The sequence below is a fragment of the Gobio gobio genome, assembly GCF_949357685.1.
Source record: "Gobio gobio genome assembly, chromosome: 16".
Classification (NCBI taxonomy): Eukaryota; Metazoa; Chordata; class Actinopteri; order Cypriniformes; family Gobionidae; genus Gobio; species Gobio gobio.
In genome coordinates this window covers 30,513,634-30,532,266 of record NC_137109.1, presented here as the reverse complement: position 1 = coordinate 30,532,266, position 18,633 = coordinate 30,513,634, and the positions used below count along the sequence as shown (strand labels likewise).

Sequence of the window (18,633 nt, the reverse complement as noted above, 5' to 3'; positions counted from 1 at the left end):
AAACCAAAACAGTTTTTTCTATTAAAGCAAAGCATGTGATGTAAACAAGATTAAATTCGATTCATACCTAACTCAGAGGTTGCTCTTTTAGAGCTCATGAGTTCACTTTCTTCTCTTAAAATGCTTTTGAACAAATAACATTACTTCTCTTTTATTTCCTTAATCCTCAGGCCTATTTTGTTAGAATGGTGGGCATCAGGGTTGTGTAAGATTTGAAAAGAAAATATGCCTTTATATATTAGTGAGCCGCTTCTGTCGTTCAGTCTTAACTGCTCCATGAATTCTCATTGGAGGGTCAGCCTCAGCAGGCTGTTTTAATTACAGCCTCACATCTTTCTTGACAGGGCATCCTGCCTGATTTATGATCCCCTTGGACACAGCAAGCTCATGTAGACACTCTCTCTCTCTCTCTCTCTCTCTCTCTCTCTCTCTCTCTCGCTCTCTGACAGGTAAAACTTTGGGGCATGGAGCATTTGGAAAAGTTGTAGAGGCCTCTGCATTTGGCATCGACAAGATTTCTACTTGCAAAACAGTGGCTGTGAAAATGCTGAAAGGTAACTGTAACGTGTTTTAGTGGGCTCGAAAAGTCTTTATAAACTATAAATCATAAATGAGTTATCATAAACTTAAAACCTTATGATCATGTTCTTCGGCATGATTTGAGAGTGATCCAAAAAGCATCTTGTGCTTCAATGGAAACAAAAACATCTAACCGTTTACATCATTTACTTATTCGATGAATGACTTCTAAATAGACTAGACCACCATAGCATTTCTTTGTTTTACATTTTTTAGCTTTAAACTCTCTGTTTATTTTAATTCCCAGATTTTGATTGTGGTTTCAGACTTTTAGACCCCATTGTATAATGCTATCAGATCAACATAAATGCAGTACAAGAACAGAAAGTACTTAGTTGAATATAATCAACATTCCTGTAAGTTTTATTACATCACAAATTTGCTCTTTTAAACAGATATGCTTAGCCTTTTTATGGCAGTATTGAATACATCGATCCCATATATTGAATGCAAATGTGAATCAGAGATTGAAAACAGAAGCCTGTCCATGTGGATCTTTCGGTTTTCGTGCATGTTTCTTGAGTTCATATGAATATAATTAGCAGCTGTTCAGGGTATTGCATGCTGCATTTATGTGATTGTCCACAGATATGAAACCTTGGACAAAAGCATACGTAAGTGAACTGAATGTGCAAATACTCACGTAGCGTTTAGCAATGACCCCTGAACAGATGTTTCTTAGATCGCTCTGAACCAGAACCAACACGGTTCACCTTCTGTAATTGGTTAATGTTTGTTATTGTTCTATTGCCACTTTCCAAAATGTCAACTATAACGCAACAATTTTGAATCAACACACGGAATTACTCTCATGCATTGAAGTAAGACAAATATTTTGGTCTAGCAGGACTGTATTCGCCCTGTAGTTGTATTTGTCTAAACTCTCCCCGTTTGGTCAACTGTTTGTATAGCGTTTGTTTGGTGATGGTGCGTTCTTGTAGAGTGATGAGCGCTGCTCTGGTGGTGGTGTTTTGTCTGTTCTTGATGATGATAGATCTGTCGATACACATTGCCACTCGAAATGAATCTTCCCTGCGCATTAATCATAGAATGAGAGGCAGGACTGATGCCGCCTCATGCACCACAGGTCAGTTCTTAATAAAAAGCAGTTCCCCTTTATTTGAATCCCTTTAAATGGTTAAATCTGAAGCCTACACACATTTTATTTCCAGAGTATGATGACCCTGTTAGATAAGCAGACACTGTTTCATTATTTGTATGCTTTTATCACCCAAAACTTGAAATGTCTAAAATGCAAAGGAAAAATGTGTCTGTCCTCAGTTTGACATCATGAATACTTTTCATGCTGGCTTCTCATACTTTGAAACAAGCAGCGCCAATATTCCTCTCAGTAAAAGACTCTGTGAGGTGTCTTTGGTATAAATCATGTACGAATTACTGCTCAACGTTGAACATAGCTCTCCTGTGTCACTTTGATGGGTCTAAACCACAGGAAACCTGACGTGTTAAAACAACAGCCTCCCCATCTGACTCCATGACCTCCAAAGGTCACCAGGATAATGTTCCTGACCACATATTTCCCTAGAATGATGCACAAACTACTGAGAACCTGGAAAAGAGCTCTTTCTCCTGTTCAAATACTTTAGAAGGTTTATAACAATGTTGCCTCCAGATGTTGATCTGTGCTCTATAATTTATGGTGCGCATTATGTTGTCTGTTTAAGGTTCCTTTAAACACAATGACAGGCTTTGAACATTCATTTTATACTTTCCAATGATTTCTGTGTGTGAACTTGATATTTATCCTGATTATCAAAGTGCTGCTCAAACTCATTTTCAAAAATGACAACTATGTCAAGACATTAATAAAAAATCTCTTATCCATTTGAAACAACAGTAACAGTAATTGAAACGTCAGCCTTTGAACAGGAGACCGGAAATACAACAGCATGCTTGAGATCACATAATCATACATTTTCCTAACATTTCAAACAAAAATCCTTTCTGACCATGTAAGACATTCCATTGATTCGTTTTTTCCTCTTATCCTCTTCCTCTTCACTCAACAGCGGGAGCTACAAATAACGAGTGGAAAGCTTTAATGTCTGAACTGAAGATTCTGATCCATATTGGTCATCATCTTAATGTGGTCAATCTGCTTGGAGCCTGCACAAAGCGTGGAGGTAAGAGGAAGTTGACCGAGAGAATTCAGCCATGGCGACTTTTTCTCTGTTTTTACATTTATTTGGTGTACGCTCAGGTCCGCTAATGATAATCGTGGAATTCTGCAAATATGGAAATCTTTCCAACTACTTGAGAAGTAAGAGGGGTGACTTTGTGGTTTACAAGGTAAGCAGTATTGTCTCTTGTTCATTTACGCAGTGATTTGACATGATTATGCATGATATTGACCGGAGCATGTGATGATAACATCCACAGTCTCAGGATGGTAAGGCTCTGCGTTCCAGCTCCGGGTGTGATCTGAGCGAGCTCATCAAGCGCAGGTTGGAGAGCGTGGCCAGCACCGGAAGTTCAGCCAGCTCCGGCTTCATTGAAGATAAGAGCTACTGCGACTCGGAGGAAGAGGAGGAAGGTAACGGCTGAGTGTCTTCCTTCCCCTCTCCCCTCCTCCCTCTCAACCCCTGCCTCACCTCCACCCCACCCTCTCTTCTCTCAAGGCTCCGCTGATTGTTTTTTCCCCCTCAGTCTGATAGGTGGCTTCCTCAGGGATTCATAAATACAACTGATATTTTGCACAAGCCACTGTCACCTACTGTGCGCAGAGCTTTTTCTAATTTCCTGCCGAAAGACCAGAACTAATCCGCTGTGGGTACACTGGGTCGTGCTGTCCCATGCCGGTTATTTCTGGTTTGATAAACTGTTTACTCAGGTGGATGACCCACCCACAAGCCCCTCACTTGAGTATCATTGACAAACTGCACGTTGCAGTCTGCTCTAAAAAAAGCAGTCATGTTTCATTGTCTTCCTATCGGATGTGTCTGTAGTAAACAGGAGAATTATGACTTTAAAAACCTGTTATTAATAGATTAAGAGAACATCAAACTTGATATACAGCACACACTTGTAGTAGAAGAAATTCTTAGAAATTCTAGTTCTTTATTGCATAACAAAACAATGGTTTTGATTTAGCTGCTAATAGCCTTTTACCCTTGTCTTGCAGAGCAAGAGGATTTGTATAAGAAAGTGCTCACATTGGAAGACTTGATTTGCTACAGTTTTCAAGTGGCTAAAGGCATGGAGTTCTTGGCTTCGAGAAAAGTAAGAGTAACGCTTTCTCTACTCAGGATTTCATTCCGTAGCTCTAACCTTTGCAACGAATCATTGTATTCTTAGTTTGTTGTGGCAGATCATTTTAAAACAAATTTCCTTTTGAAATAATTCTTTGGCTTTTTGTTTTATTGTAGTAATCAATCTCCTTATTTTGGCAACTCTTTGAAAAGATTTGTCCAAAAATCCAGAACCCAAATTACTTTATTGATCCAACACACTCATTTACACACATCTCGCAGATGAGATTAATTGCCACATACTAAAGATGCGGTTTAGCGTATGTGGTTTAATCTCACCTCAGGTCAGAGTTTCCCCGATGGCAGTTCCACGTGTTTTACATTATCACAGCTTTCCATCATTTGCTCCATCTGACAGCGCAATGCCACACATGGTTCAAATAAGACACAAAACGCATCTTCACTACAGCCCGTTTCTCTGGTCAAGAGAGTTTAAAGCACATATAGTTATATCCTGCTATTACAATAAACTGATAAAGTATGTAGAACATAATCTAACAGGATCTCTCTTTTATTTCTCCAAGTGTATTCACCGTGATCTGGCCGCACGAAACATCCTGTTGTCTGAAAACAACGTTGTGAAGATTTGTGATTTTGGACTTGCAAGAGATGTATACAAGGACCCAGACTATGTCCGTAAAGGAGACGTAAGTGTGCAATATTATCCAATTACTTCATATCGGCCACGGATACATGGTGCTGTGAGTCTGTATAATGCACACAGTGTTTCAAATCTACTTAGTGTGATGGACACAAATGATAACAGTCCAAAAACCACTGACACTGTGAATGTTCATCTGGAAAAGGATAAAATAATTCTGTTAATGCCAAGAGTCTTTGGCGTGCTGTTAGTCATTTTATAAGCCCTGATAATATTATTCTGGTCAAAGGATGTTTTCTTGTGGTCGAGTTTGAGCCAAGACGTCACACAGATTGTATAATCAAATAGACAGCATTTTATAAGCTGCACGTTTTTGAATGTGAAATAATATTGTGAGTCGTTCCTTTACAGGTGAGAGTGGCGCTAACATGGTCTGCTTATCTTTTCCCAGGCTAGACTTCCCTTAAAGTGGATGGCACCAGAGGCGATATTTGACAAGATCTATACTACTCAGAGTGACGTGTGGTCTTTTGGAGTGCTCATGTGGGAGATCTTCTCCCTTGGTAAATAGCATTGCTGTCCTAAGAGTATAACTCACATCCTCTTTATTCATCCATTCATTTGAGACACACACAGCACTGTTGCAACAGTTCAGGAACCTGTAGCAATTAGAATAGTTTAAAATACTTTCTAATCTTTTGTTTTGCTTTTTGACTGTTATCACAAACAATGACCCCTGAACTCCTTAACCCCTTAAATCACTATCTTGATTTAATATTTTGGGGAGATTCGATTATGAAACAATCAAAGAATAAATTAAGCTTTTATGAATTCAGGCCGTCAGTTCTTGGAACAATGCTTTCTGCTCTGAGGTTTTCCATGAAGCAAAGTGTATTTTTCCCCTTCCTTTCTTCTATAGAGACGTTTCTTAGACTTTGTTTGTTTGCTTTACTGGTTCGGTGCATTTTACACCAAAGCAAAAATCTCAGACAGGATTCAGCACCCACCAAGTTAAACACATGGAGTAGGAAGGCCGCTCAGCACATGCTGTGCTCCATGCAAATGGAAATAAAACGAACTCAAGGGTCCTCAATCAAAGACACCTGGCATAAACCAGGCTGCTCATGAGGTGCCCTGCGCTATCAACCTCCTCCAGATGTAGAGGGCAATAACTGTCAGCTGCTGTTAAATTTTCCTTTGGGAACAAAATGGATTGCGTTGTCAGCTTGAAAAAAAAAACAATTTTCATTCCACGAGTGCAACAACATCTGTGAACTTCAACACTGTGTTTTTAAATAATAAATAGAGGTCGTAAAACAGAAGAATCATCTTCCATTTGATCGGGTTTCATTCCCAAGCAGGAATGTAAACCCACAGTTACCAGGCAGCATTTAATGTAAATGTCTGCTCCCACAAATGTACTATAACCTTTAATGGTATATTGTACAGAGTAGCTGTGGCCCCTTTGTCGTTAAAGGCGCTTAGCCAACCATTTTAATGTCACCATTCATATATGTATTTATACATTATTTATATATATATTTATATCTACTATATAACCACTATTAAAAATGTAATATCAAATTGTTCATTACATGTACTTGTGCTTATTTGGCCAGTAATAATGCAGAAATCAAAAATGGGGCATAATCTTGAATAATTATTTATGTTATAAGTTTACCTGTCTGCGCTCAATTGCCTGTTATCCTAAGTTTGAAATGCATATTGAATGAACACAGTAAAAATCCCCAAATGTAAATTCACCCGATGGGAAAATAGTGGGTCGTCATTTCACACGATGAAATAAAGCAACATTTAGGAAAACACAATTTAAATCATAAATTATCAGGGATATTTAAGGAATAGGACTCTGAGCTGTCACTACCACTGAGCTGCAATGACTTAAGTTGGTGTCAAATAGACTAACACGAAAAGTTTAGAAAAATTATTATTGCTACTTGATAGTGTCCATGGGAGAAAAGTTTGCACCGCACCCAAAGTACACTCTCACGTTTTGTATTGTGGATTTGAATTTCTTGTCCCTGTTTTTCTAGGCACTCCACATCTGCAGCACTATATTTACAAAGTTGCAGGATATTTCGAGTGCAGTTAATTTATTTGTTTTTAATGACTACCTAATCTATGTCAGAAGGGGGTTTAGATCATAGTTTAATGAAAGATTGACCCTTTCTGAGATTCATTGTTATGATCTGCATATTTTAGTGGTTATCAGATATTATTCAAAGGATTTCAGTCAAGTAAATGAAAATATTGTTTCATGAATCATGGTTTTTGCAAGTGTGCAGCAAGGTCCCAACAGTCTGCAAATTCACACTGTCTCAATAATTTAGTGGTTTTTGAGAAAACGGCTTTGCATAGAGTTTCCAAGTTTAGTTGACTGTCCTCATCAGCCCCACTAATGCCGATTATGCCAAGGTCTTTCCATTGATCTCTCCCAACCCACTTCACAGTTTAGTGAGTTTCTTGTCAGGCCCTTTGAAGTGGCCCGAGCTCTATTTCATGGAAAAGTCTTGATAACCCCATTATTCTCTTTCTTCTCCCCAGGTGCCTCCCCTTACCCTGGCTTACACATTGATGAGGAATTCTGCTGCCGACTGAAGGAGGGCACCAGGATGAAAGCTCCTGAATACTCCTCCTCTGAAATGTAAGAATAGCTCTGCTAATGTCACTATTGTCCGACAGTCCTAATGTGAAAAGGATTTGTTAACTATGCATGCGATTGTTATTACTTCAAGTATTAGTGCCACAAATACAATGTGTTTGTTGTGAGAAATGTTCAATATGTTAGGTAAACTATTAAATGAATGTAGTATAAACATATCAAATATCTATTAATTAATTATATTATATTATATTAATTATATTATTTGCATGTCTGTTATCTGTTCTGGCACATGCCACTATACCCAACGTATACATCTTTTAAGGTATTTATTTTATGAAATCTCTCTAAGTAAATTCCTTCTGTGTGACGCCTGGACTTTTATACACACTTGAAGTGACTTTATTCCTACAAAACTCTTCAGGGTTATTAGCTGAACCTGCACTCTGGGGAAGAAAAATCCTTTCCTATCGATACAGTTGAAAAGAGCAGAAATATCTAATTTCATTGCTTTGACACGAGACTGAAGCCTTAAATGGAAACAGATCAATTATTCGCTGAGCAGAATAAAAGGAGCAGCTTCTGATTGGCAGATAGTTTATAGTGCAGTTGATGTGTGTTAGGTATCCATTACTAACTTACACCAATGCAGCTGAAACTCAAGCTCACATTAAAGGCTTCGGTCTACCTAGGCAGCATGGGGTGGCCAAACACAGTGGCAGGACCCCTGGGCTTCAGACAGGCAAACCCACCGTCAAGATACTCCCATTGTGGTTACAGGGTTAGAGAGTAAGCCAAACCAAAATCAGAAAGTTTTCAGATGTAACAAGATATGAGAGAAGGGGTCATGGTATCAGTTTTAAATGTGGTAAGGAAGTGAAGTGGACAACTTCAGATTAGTGTTGCTTATAAATGGGTGCAGAGAACTGAATCCCCTCAATCTGAGACAGAATATTCCCTGCCTGTTCTCAATAAGAACCCCTACTGCTGTCGACGAAGTGCTCCACTCAATCTTTGTTTTAAAACTACGGGCTCTTTCAGGATGGTCATTTTTCATACCTGATATTCTGTAACTGTATTATACCCTCCGTCTTAAACATGTGGAAACCTGAACAGAGCACTTACTTTTAATAGTCTCAAATTTGCAATCACACACGCCAAGTCTGGCTAATTGAACATAACAAGAGGTCATGATAGATGGCGATTGGAGATGACCTACAAAATGCAGGCCAGACCTCAGACCTGAATTGAATGCAGCACTCATAAATACAGCCATTCTGGTGCCAAGTCCATTTAGCTTCAAAGAACATGTCAACTAACATTCCAGATAAGGGTCAATTTAATATGCTGTATCACCTGAATGTTGTTTTGAAGGAGGTAGCACAGATAACACTGCTCTTCAAGAGAGCAGATATGTTGATCAAGTTATGTACTATTCTCAGGTTAAACTTTACTTTATTCCTGACCCTGAATCAACCTTCTCTATTGTGAACGATGAAAAGGAATGTAATTCAGAATTCAGGAGTTTGTCCAGATCATCCGTCCAGACTGATTCACCCATTTAATGATGAACTGGTTCCCCACTATCCCACAGGCTCATAACTATTCAATACATTGAGCTAAACGCCATTGGCTTTCATTAATGTATTTCCCATTGATCTCCATGAAAAGTATGCCATAGTTTGAGCACAGCTCGATGGGATATAGAACATCCTGTTGTATCGTTGATTTCAGAGGAACCACTATTCACCAATTTTCTGGACTTCCTGTTAGTTTAAGGAGTCGCTCCATCTGGATTCATTAAAATAACCATTTTAGAAGTCCTGCTTCCTCCTGCTAATCTCCTACGCAGCCCACGAGAAGAATACCACCTCTCTGATGACTACCGAATTCAAACCCTGATGAATATATATGGTGATTAGTGTAAGGAAGTAATGAGTCATCGACTAGTACAATAATTTTTCCATACTCCAAATTGCCGAATGTCGTGCTAATCAGATGAGATCAGAGAGTTTCATGGTTAACAGACTTTATTTATATAAGGACCTGTGAGTGCAACACCACAGTATAAACAGGATACAACTCAATCATCGCCAGTGATCATTTACTCAAATGGCGGGTTGGTGCATTGACGCCGCAGTGTTTCACAACTGAACCTTAGCCTTCAGATAAACTTCACCATTACAGACCACTGCAAAATCCAATAAAGGACCCCAGACGTCCCTTGTGGGGAGAGATGCTGACAGCTCGTGTAAAGCAGGAGGAAGTTCCTCTCAACACAAACTCTCACCCTGAGAACGGTGCAATGAAAACACTCAGCCTCACTCCTCGTGTCACGCACAGAATATTATTGATGAGTGTAAATAATTGGATAAAGCCGGATTTGCAGACTAACCTAGAGGTCAAGGCAAAGGGCGTAATTCATGAGGGTTTGTGTAGCTGCTGAAGAATTGCAATTTATGATGATGACGTATTGAACACAAAGTTCAAAGGAAGCTCTTTAACATGTGCATGTTTCTCTTCATAGATATCAAACCATGTTAGACTGTTGGCATGGAGAACCATCCCAGAGGCCCACATTCATGGAACTGGTAGAGAGGCTAGGAGATCTGCTCCAGGCTAGTGTGCAGCAGGTACAATCTCATTCACTTTATTATCCTTGTATGTCTTTCCTACAAACTGTTTTTAAAAGTTTAAAGACTGACCACAGCAAAACCACAAGGGTTTTTATGGGAGATGCACTACCATTACACAGGAAAACCATGCCAGCTTTTAACAGTTAGTCACAGATTAAAGATTAATACGTTATTAATGTGATTCAGAGTGACGGTAAGATTTTATGTTTTTGAAAAAAATATTTTATGCTCTCCAGTGCTGCATTTATTTGATCACAAATACAGAAAAAACGTAATATTCTGCAATATTATTGCAATTTAAAAGAACCATTTTCTACTTTAATTTATTTTAAAATGTAATTTATTTATTAATCCAGTCTTCAGTGTCACATGATCCTTCAGGAATCATTCTAATATGCTGATTTGGTGCTCAAGAATCATTTCTTCTTATTATCAATGTTGCAGTTTGTAACATTATAAGTGTCTTAACTGTCACTTTAGATCAATTTAATGCATATAATTTCTTTCAAAAATAAAAGTAGTGCATCAAATAAAAACCTAAACTTGAAAATATGATATTTACATACGCACATCCCGTATTCTCAATTAGAAAATTATACAAATTGTATCTCATAGACCAAGCACATTTAAATGCTGAAATTGTGAAATTCAATGCCTGTACTAATCAACATGATATCCAAGCAAAAACAAATGTAAAACTCTATGTGTACTCTGAGTACAGTATGTTCTGATACATTTTTCTTAGTTCAAAAAGAAAAGGTAAGGAATGGATTTGATTTAAAATATGGCTTGAAGAGAAGATTTGGTCTCAGTAAAAGGCACAGCACTGAGATCAAAACATATTCTAAGCCATCTGAATTGGAAGCCATCCAAACGGCCTCTCTCTCACATAAGGAATCAAGCTTAGTGTACTGCCTGGACTGTCCCTAATAACATCATCTCCATAAAACATATTCACACATTCCCCTGCAGATTTATGTACAGTTTCCTCCAGAATCCTATAATACCATATGCAGGGTGATGTCACAGTTTTAAAATGAGCTGCATTTTTAAACACTTTGTATCTCTTAGGAGGGAAAGCATTACATTCCAATCAACACAGCCCTGTTGACCAAAGCAGACCCCTCAAACCCAAGTCCCACAAAGGAGACCTCCTCCAGACCTGTCTCTCTTAGAGACTCTGGGATGGCTTGGTAAGATACCTCTATCTTATCCGTTTAGCAGTTATGCTCAGACTGACCTGTATTTGTATTTCTGTTGTTAAAAAACAGTCTGCATGTCATTATTCATGAGGACTATGTTAAGCTTTTTAGAAATGTGCATTTTGTAGATAAAGTTCTGCCATTTTCTGGTTTCCGTACAGCACATTTTCCTGTTCCAACCAAACATGCTCCCACACTTCATCCCAATGGCCTTCATTTGAATGTTTTAAGGGTGAAGGAAAGCACTAATTGTTTCTTGATAAGGAACAGTCCTCGCAGCATTAAGGGCCCCTCAAGGAATTTCCTCTTGTACCACAAATGCAGTTTCAGGATTTATGCCTACTTAAGATAATATTTATCTAACTCTTTTGTTTCCATGGGTCCTTCAAGTATATTTGTAGAGAATAATATTGAAATGGTGCTATCCCTGTTATCCCTAATGCTACAGAGCTATTTACCCTGCTGCGTAAAATTTTGTTAAAAAGTATTTTATTCAACACAGTATTGAGCTTCTACTTGGAAACTGTGATACCGAACACCGCCCTATTATTCTAGTATATATTTGTTTGAATCTACCAGACATGATGTCATGAGAAACTTTCTGTGCTGATCTTATGCCGTTTCCTCCGAGGAGGCAAGGGAGGCAGTGTCTCCTCAAAAATAATCGATATTACAAAAATAAAACAAGGCTAATTTTACAAAATGTGACATGTAAAAGTCGCTCGTTTTAATGAAGTAACACTGCCCAACAGTGACACCCGCAGGTGCCTCCTCTGATCCAATGAATGGGGGAAAGTCACGTGAGAGGAGGCAATGCCTCCATCACGCTGTGATTGGTTATAATTAGTTATGGTTTGTGCGATAAATCCCGCCTCTTGTTTTCGTGCTCATTCTCGAATCAGCCTGAATGAAGCAAATGATGCCGTTATGGGAAGACTAATTAAAAAGTAAGTAAACCCCTCAGTCACTTAGATTTCACCGCATTCTCATGATGACTACGGGGTTTCTATTGAGCAATCAGCTTGGGGAAACTGAAGTTATATCTTCGTGTCTGTGACAGACGGTGTTTACAGAGCTTGATGACTGCTGAAAATAAGTTTGACTATTAAAAAGAAAAGCTGAATATTACTTCACAAATAATATATATTGTTTAAATTGTTACTCCCTTTAGTTATTATTTTGGAATACAAACACTAACTTGATTAAATTTACACTTGGTTTTAATAAATAGAACATTACATAGTTAGTGTAAAAATCGTGTCAAGTAACGAAGTGCAAATACTTTTTTACCTTACTTAAGTAGAAATTTTGGGTATCTATACTTTACCAGAGTCATTATTTTTCAGCCAACTTTTTACTTCTACTCCTTACATTTTCACGCAATTATCTGTACGTTCTACTTAAAAATAGCCTCATTACTCCGATTTCATTCCGGCTTGTCATCATTCAAAAAAACAAAAAAAACTATCCAGATAAATAGCGCCATCCGGATAGTGAATTTGATTGTGGTTGGATGAGAAGTATAAACATATACCATTCCGAGTGGGTACACCTATTTTCTTGTCCATTGCCCCCATAGATTCCTGCAGCTAAGCTTGGATGTACATTTGCATTCCAATAAAGGTTATTGATAACATGCCTCTGAAGCTTGACTTTTTGCACCATTACGATACTTATAGGCAACTAGTCATCATATCTTCCGCTCCATGAAACACGATAATGCTCAGTAGTACACATATATGGTTCTTTAATGTATTTTCATTGTACTAAAATGCGTTCATTTTCAATTGGCATATGCAGCTGAAACAGGTAGCCTAGTGCATCCCAAATTTTTCAACATTAACATTTTAATATAACATTATAGTCATTATGGCCTTTAGAGAAATGTTTCTTTGAGGAGTTGGGGTAGTTCACTATATGCCACCCCTGTGGCACGGCCTAAGCTTTTTTCCTTAATGGCATTTTTTCCTTACATTACTTTTACTTTTATACTTTGAAACCAGTACTTTTACACTTTTACTTGAGTAAAAAGCTTAGGTTGATACTTCAACTTCAACAGTTTTTAAACCCTAGTATCTATGAATACTTTTGTTATATATATATATATATATATATATATATATATATATATATATATATATATATATATATATATATATATATATATATATATATATATATATATATATATATAAAATGTGAGGACTTTGCTTCCTCATTTTAAAACACCACCGCACACCACTCTCTTATGTGGAGTATTTGATACTTTCAGGAACATCAAGGTCCGCCCAGCAAGTGTGAAGACCTTTGATGAAGTAATCCTGGAGAATGGAACCAACAAGATCCACGAGGTGAAGAGCTTGTTTTTCGCACTTAAGAAACGGCACTTCATTTGCACATTACGAAACAATGCAAAAAATATAGTGTCTGTGGTTAAGTCATGTTTGGTTGTTCACAGGGTGGGCAGTCAGACAGTGGGATAGGTCTATCTTCAGATGACCTGAAGACACTGAAGCGCCTTGAGTCACTGGCCCGACCGCGGAGTTTCATGGCCCGAGCGTGAGTACAGTACATTCAGTCCTGTTTAGACCTTTTGCCTGGCCACATCCAGAACCACAGGAATGGGTAGGACTGCCGGCGTATGCCCTGGAGACCCTCCCACTGGGCTGGAATGTAGATGACACAATTGTCATACAGTTTCTCCCCCAAGCTCCACACGACTCCAGTCACTACCCCTTTACTTTGAGAGACGTGCCTGCACGAGAGTCTCTCAAACAATGGCACAGTGGAGAGATATTGCCTAAGGTGACAATCTCAACAGCCAGACAACAAAAGCAGGGCTGGGCGTGTGACTTGTTAAAGCTGGCTGTAAGGTCTGGTGACTAGCATCTTTGTTTGTACCGCCTGGGCTGTAATGGCCTCTGACTCCATCGCTGAAACAGATATGGCATTTTGCCATTTTAAACAATAATACGCATTGAATTATGCCTTTATTTTATTTGAGGAAGTATTTGAAAGAATGAGTGCTTGGTAGTGTTAGGAACTGAAATATATTCCCTTTAGGGTCCTGGTATTTTTGCTACAGAATGTATAAAGCTTAAATATATTGACTGACTGATGAAAAAAATAGATGATTAAAACGTTGTCAGTTCTCGTCCTCGACCAGCCTAATAATTTATTAACTACAGACTAAAGTGTGCTGGGGTCTGAGACAACATGACTTGTTCATAAAAGGGCCCCAGGGCAAATGGTGCTGAAAACTAAAGCGAAGGGGGGCTTTTAAGTTATTAATGGAAAGCCATTGGGCTGGATTAGCCTTGGTTTTGTTTAACCGTTTGAGATCTGAGACGCCGTTTATGGTCTTCCAATGTGGCAAAGGCCAGGGTTAATCTACAAAGGTTATCCACTAAATTGCATTCAGGGACTCATAGACTATACAGCATCCTAATATTTGAGGGCAACAGTTTGCACCACCAATTGCGGTTAGACAAACAGTGGTAATCTCTTACTGATTGGAGGTTTATGACTCAGACCTGGAGAGGCAAAGTGGTTAACCAATTGTCCATGCTGTTCAGAAGTGTTCAGTCTAAACATGCGATCGGCATTAGATATGGGTACTTGGGTAGTGGTAACACCACAATGCCAAGGCTATATTATATGATCTTCATCTAAAAAAGGATCTTACTTTATCATGTTAAAAATAAATCTATACCATCTATAATCTAAAATCTATATAAAAGTTTTTGGTCAGTAATGTGTATATATATATTATTTTATATTTTAAAGAAATGCATACTTTTATTCAGCAAGGACTAAAGAGACAGTAAAACATTTTTTTTCCATCACAGCAATACACAAATGATATATATATATATATATATTAAAATAGAAAAACTATTTTAAATTGTAAAATGTCATAATATTATTGAGTTGGTGAATACGAGATTTTGATGATGCCAAGTCAAAATGTCAGTGTCACAAAAAAAACCTTGACAAGGAGCTATTATTTTATAATCTTACCTAATAATTATATTATCTTAAAGCTTCTGCTTAAAGAAAAAAATGTCCACTAAAATGTACAAAACCTTCAGCCTACTGTAGTAACAAGATGAATACTGTAACACAGTAATATTTATACTAAAGTTAATTTTCACTAGTCTATAGTGTGAAATGAGAAACATAAAAGTTGTGCCAGTTTTATTCAGATGAGTGGACTGATATACAGCATTTCTCTGGACATCAGCGAATATTATGAGGTATCAGACTGTTGAATGCTGCGATCGTCCAATCAGAATTGATTGTTCCAGAGAACTGTGTAATAAGTTTGAATAACACCACATCCCTACCTCCCCTACAACATAAATACAGCAGCAGGGAAGATTTGTCTCTTTCTATGATTGATGAGCCAAGATTGACTGCAAATGAACAAAATCAACAGGTTTTCATTAAAAACACTCTGTCTCGCCTCTGTCAGCACTCCCCCGTCCTGCCATGTCCAATGCCGTCCACATCCTAGCCCGATATGATAGAAAGCTGGGCACAGCCTGCAACCAGCTGGCGAAGCCATGCACAGGTTGCCATGGTCACAGCCATGGGAAAAAAAGAACCACTCAGTGTATGTAGAGAATGATGTATATATTGTAAAGAGGCGGCCCCTGCCAAGGACCCACTCAATCATTGTCACCTTTGACCTTCTACAGATTTACTGCTGTCCAAGAGTCTCCCTCCACATTGTGCCTCTGGATTCCACCTGGTACTCCCACATTTAGTATGCACATATGTGGAGTGCTTGGCACTGACAGCTCTGCTTCACACTGTGTACAGACCCCAATACATGCCAATCTATTTCGTATAGATATTTACTGCTAATGATCACCCCTTTAGACTAAAAGACTCCCTCCAGGGTGTCTGACCCAATGACCCCGGATGAAGACGTTATTGAAACCCATAGCAACACACAGAGCAAAGTTTACATACACAGCACAACAAAACTATCTCAAATGCTCGTTTCAATTTGGGTACATTAAAACCCATTTGCTTCTCCCACAGGATGAAGAGCAAAAGCAAGGAGTCCGTTCTGCTGGAGGGTGAAAAGGAGAAATACCCAGCGCTTGTTCCCTCTCTAGACCTGAGTCTGGAGGACTCGTCTCTTGACCCAGAGCTGGAATGTCATAGCCCACCTCCAGACTATAACTATGTGGTCCGTTACTCCACACCACCCGTCTGAGTAGCCACCGTCTGCACTTGTATGCCACCAGAAGTCTGATTGTTCGGGTGCACATTCTATCTATTTTTGTATTACTTTATTCTGATATTGGAATGCTCATTCAGAGTTTCCCCCCATTTCCTCTTTCTGTGCACCTTTTCAAGGGAGTGTATGAGTCCATGAGTACAGTGGACTGCCACTCATATCACTGTGGCAGTCTGAGATACAGCAACGGACCGCCTCAGGTATTCCTGCTGTCTACTGTGAACATTATTATTACAATAACGGCACTGTTTTTCCCAGTGAAATGGCATTCCTCATACAGAATGGTGGCTAATTATGAAATCATTTGTTCAGTGGTTAGAAGGAGAGGACAAAGGCAATCCGTATTTTATTTCTAGGTAAATATTTTATTGAAATGAAAACTGGAATTTTGGTTATGTGATATTGTATTTTTATTTTGCTCAAATTATTATTTCAGAGCTCACTAAAGCTCATTCTTTTCTTTTTTTAGGATAATAAATATTTTCTTTAGAACAGATTTGACTGGCATTTCACGCAACTGTCAGACAAACTGTCAAACAAAGACCACAGATCATGAATAATTGAATGTGCGGTCTTTCTTTCCCAGAACTCGATCTCAAATTGCAGGACACATTGATCATCAACACTTAGGATGCACATTGTGTTTCCATGTTCTGTCGCGCCAGTCTGAGGGCCGTTTTCCTGAGTCTTGCCCAATGAAGCTAAAATGAATCACTTATGTTCCCGCATATAGTATTTTTATCTGGCAGAAGATCATAGCGTTCATTCAGGTTCTTTCTAAAGAAATTAGTCAAGCTTCTTACATATAACAGGACAGAATGGCTCATGGGGGCCTAACATCCAGTCTATCACTGTGAAAGGGGCTTCAAAAGCCTTAGCAAGTCAATTATTCATGCACATTTAATAGGAAACATTCTGTTAATTATTGATCAAATGTGGACCACAATAAAACGGCCCTGCTCTGTTCAACAATAGTTACACTGCATTGTGTACTTTCCATATTTATGTTGTTTACACTACTGTATACATAACAGCACGTAATATGTTGTGCAGCTATTAACAGAGGAAGGTGTTCTGTTACTAATTCAGTCGTTTTTTTGTGCTAAAATACTACTAAAGCTTGCAGGGCAGGCTATAATGTTTTCAACAGGCTAGCCACTATATAAATGGACATGGATAATTATAGTAGAAGCATGTGCACACATGTAGGTCCTATCAGTATTAACTTCTTAATGTCTGTATGCAAGTAGTAAACCAACACTGTGGGATGGAAATCATTGTATTGGTTAAACCAGATTATACTGACAGTTGTAAAAGTGGTTAGACCCATTATTGCTAACAATTATTGTTTTTAAGTCCCAGTATTACATTCCTAGCTGATGAACTGTCTTCCAAATAATGAAATGTATATACTGCCAAATGATGCTTTCAATAATGATGTTATGTTGACTGATATTTGTGAAGTAAAATTGTATGCACTGATATTTTCTACATATATATATTTTTTGTATTATAACTGTATTTTAATATTAACCAAGCATAAATAAAGATCTATATATTTATATATAGCACATTTTCAGAGTCATGATTGCATTTGTACTAGTACATGCCTGTATTTTATGGCTAATATATCTAATAAATAAAGATGCACAGAAATAATTCAATGACACTATAGTAGTTTTCTTCCTTAAGCATAATTTCCAATCGGTCTTGTCTATACGTATTTCCAGTAAGTTTTTGCTAACTATTCTAAGATTGTTGGTGGAGATGGTTAGGCTGTGTTCTTCCGCCTGCTTCTTGGCCACAGAGACACCATTTCCTGAGCGGGGCGAGGTGACGGCAGTCTGTCTGTCACCAGGACAATACCTCTGTGAGCAAGAAAAGGAAGGGCTTCTCCATCATTCCCATCACAACAGGACTCCAAACACTAAACTTCCTAAGGGCCAACAGTGCCCCCCAGCTTTGGCACTAAAATGCCAGTGGTGAATGTTGTAGCTGTTTCTGCTTGTCACAGTGGAGATGTACAGTGTTTACAGTACGCTCACTTTATTGATTGTGGATTGGTGGTGTGTTAATGAAGGCTGTGAGACATGTAAACTTATTCAGGAATATAAACTATAAACAAACAAGGGAAGGATGTTGGGAGGGTTAGGGGTCATCATAATCTGGCTGCAAGCACAAGCGCGACATTCACGCACACCTCATATTTTTCCACACTCACAGGAAGTATACCGTCTCCTGCAGCTAAGAGTTCTCAATTTCCTTTGCAATAAATTAATATGAATATTACTGCTCAGTGATAATTTCCATGAGCATAATTTCCATTTTATTAACATAGAAACATGTTATTATATAACACATTTAATTAAGTAGTATTTTGTATATACATTGTGTGCTGATTATATATATGTGTGTGTGTGTGTGTGTGTGTAATTATATATATATATATATATATATATATATATATATATA

The 18,633-nt window shown here is 38.2% G+C and overlaps 1 protein-coding gene across 1 annotated transcript in view; it reads left to right on the top strand.

Moving 5' to 3' along the window:
- Nucleotides 1-17,729, top strand: part of kdrl (kinase insert domain receptor like) — a 44,477-nt gene extending 26,748 nt beyond the window's left edge. Inside the window, exons 18-30 of the mRNA XM_079839798.1 lie at nucleotides 450-554; nucleotides 2,610-2,723; nucleotides 2,801-2,889; nucleotides 2,980-3,133; nucleotides 3,722-3,819; nucleotides 4,373-4,495; nucleotides 4,901-5,012; nucleotides 7,015-7,114; nucleotides 9,600-9,705; nucleotides 10,780-10,901; nucleotides 13,183-13,261; nucleotides 13,369-13,469; nucleotides 15,960-17,729. Of these exons, the coding sequence (XP_079695924.1) occupies nucleotides 450-554; nucleotides 2,610-2,723; nucleotides 2,801-2,889; nucleotides 2,980-3,133; nucleotides 3,722-3,819; nucleotides 4,373-4,495; nucleotides 4,901-5,012; nucleotides 7,015-7,114; nucleotides 9,600-9,705; nucleotides 10,780-10,901; nucleotides 13,183-13,261; nucleotides 13,369-13,469; nucleotides 15,960-16,137 (1,481 nt within the window). The 3' untranslated portion in view covers nucleotides 16,138-17,729. The remainder of the gene's footprint in view (nucleotides 1-449; nucleotides 555-2,609; nucleotides 2,724-2,800; nucleotides 2,890-2,979; nucleotides 3,134-3,721; nucleotides 3,820-4,372; nucleotides 4,496-4,900; nucleotides 5,013-7,014; nucleotides 7,115-9,599; nucleotides 9,706-10,779; nucleotides 10,902-13,182; nucleotides 13,262-13,368; nucleotides 13,470-15,959) is intronic.
- The last annotated feature ends 904 nt before the right edge of the window (nucleotides 17,730-18,633 follow it).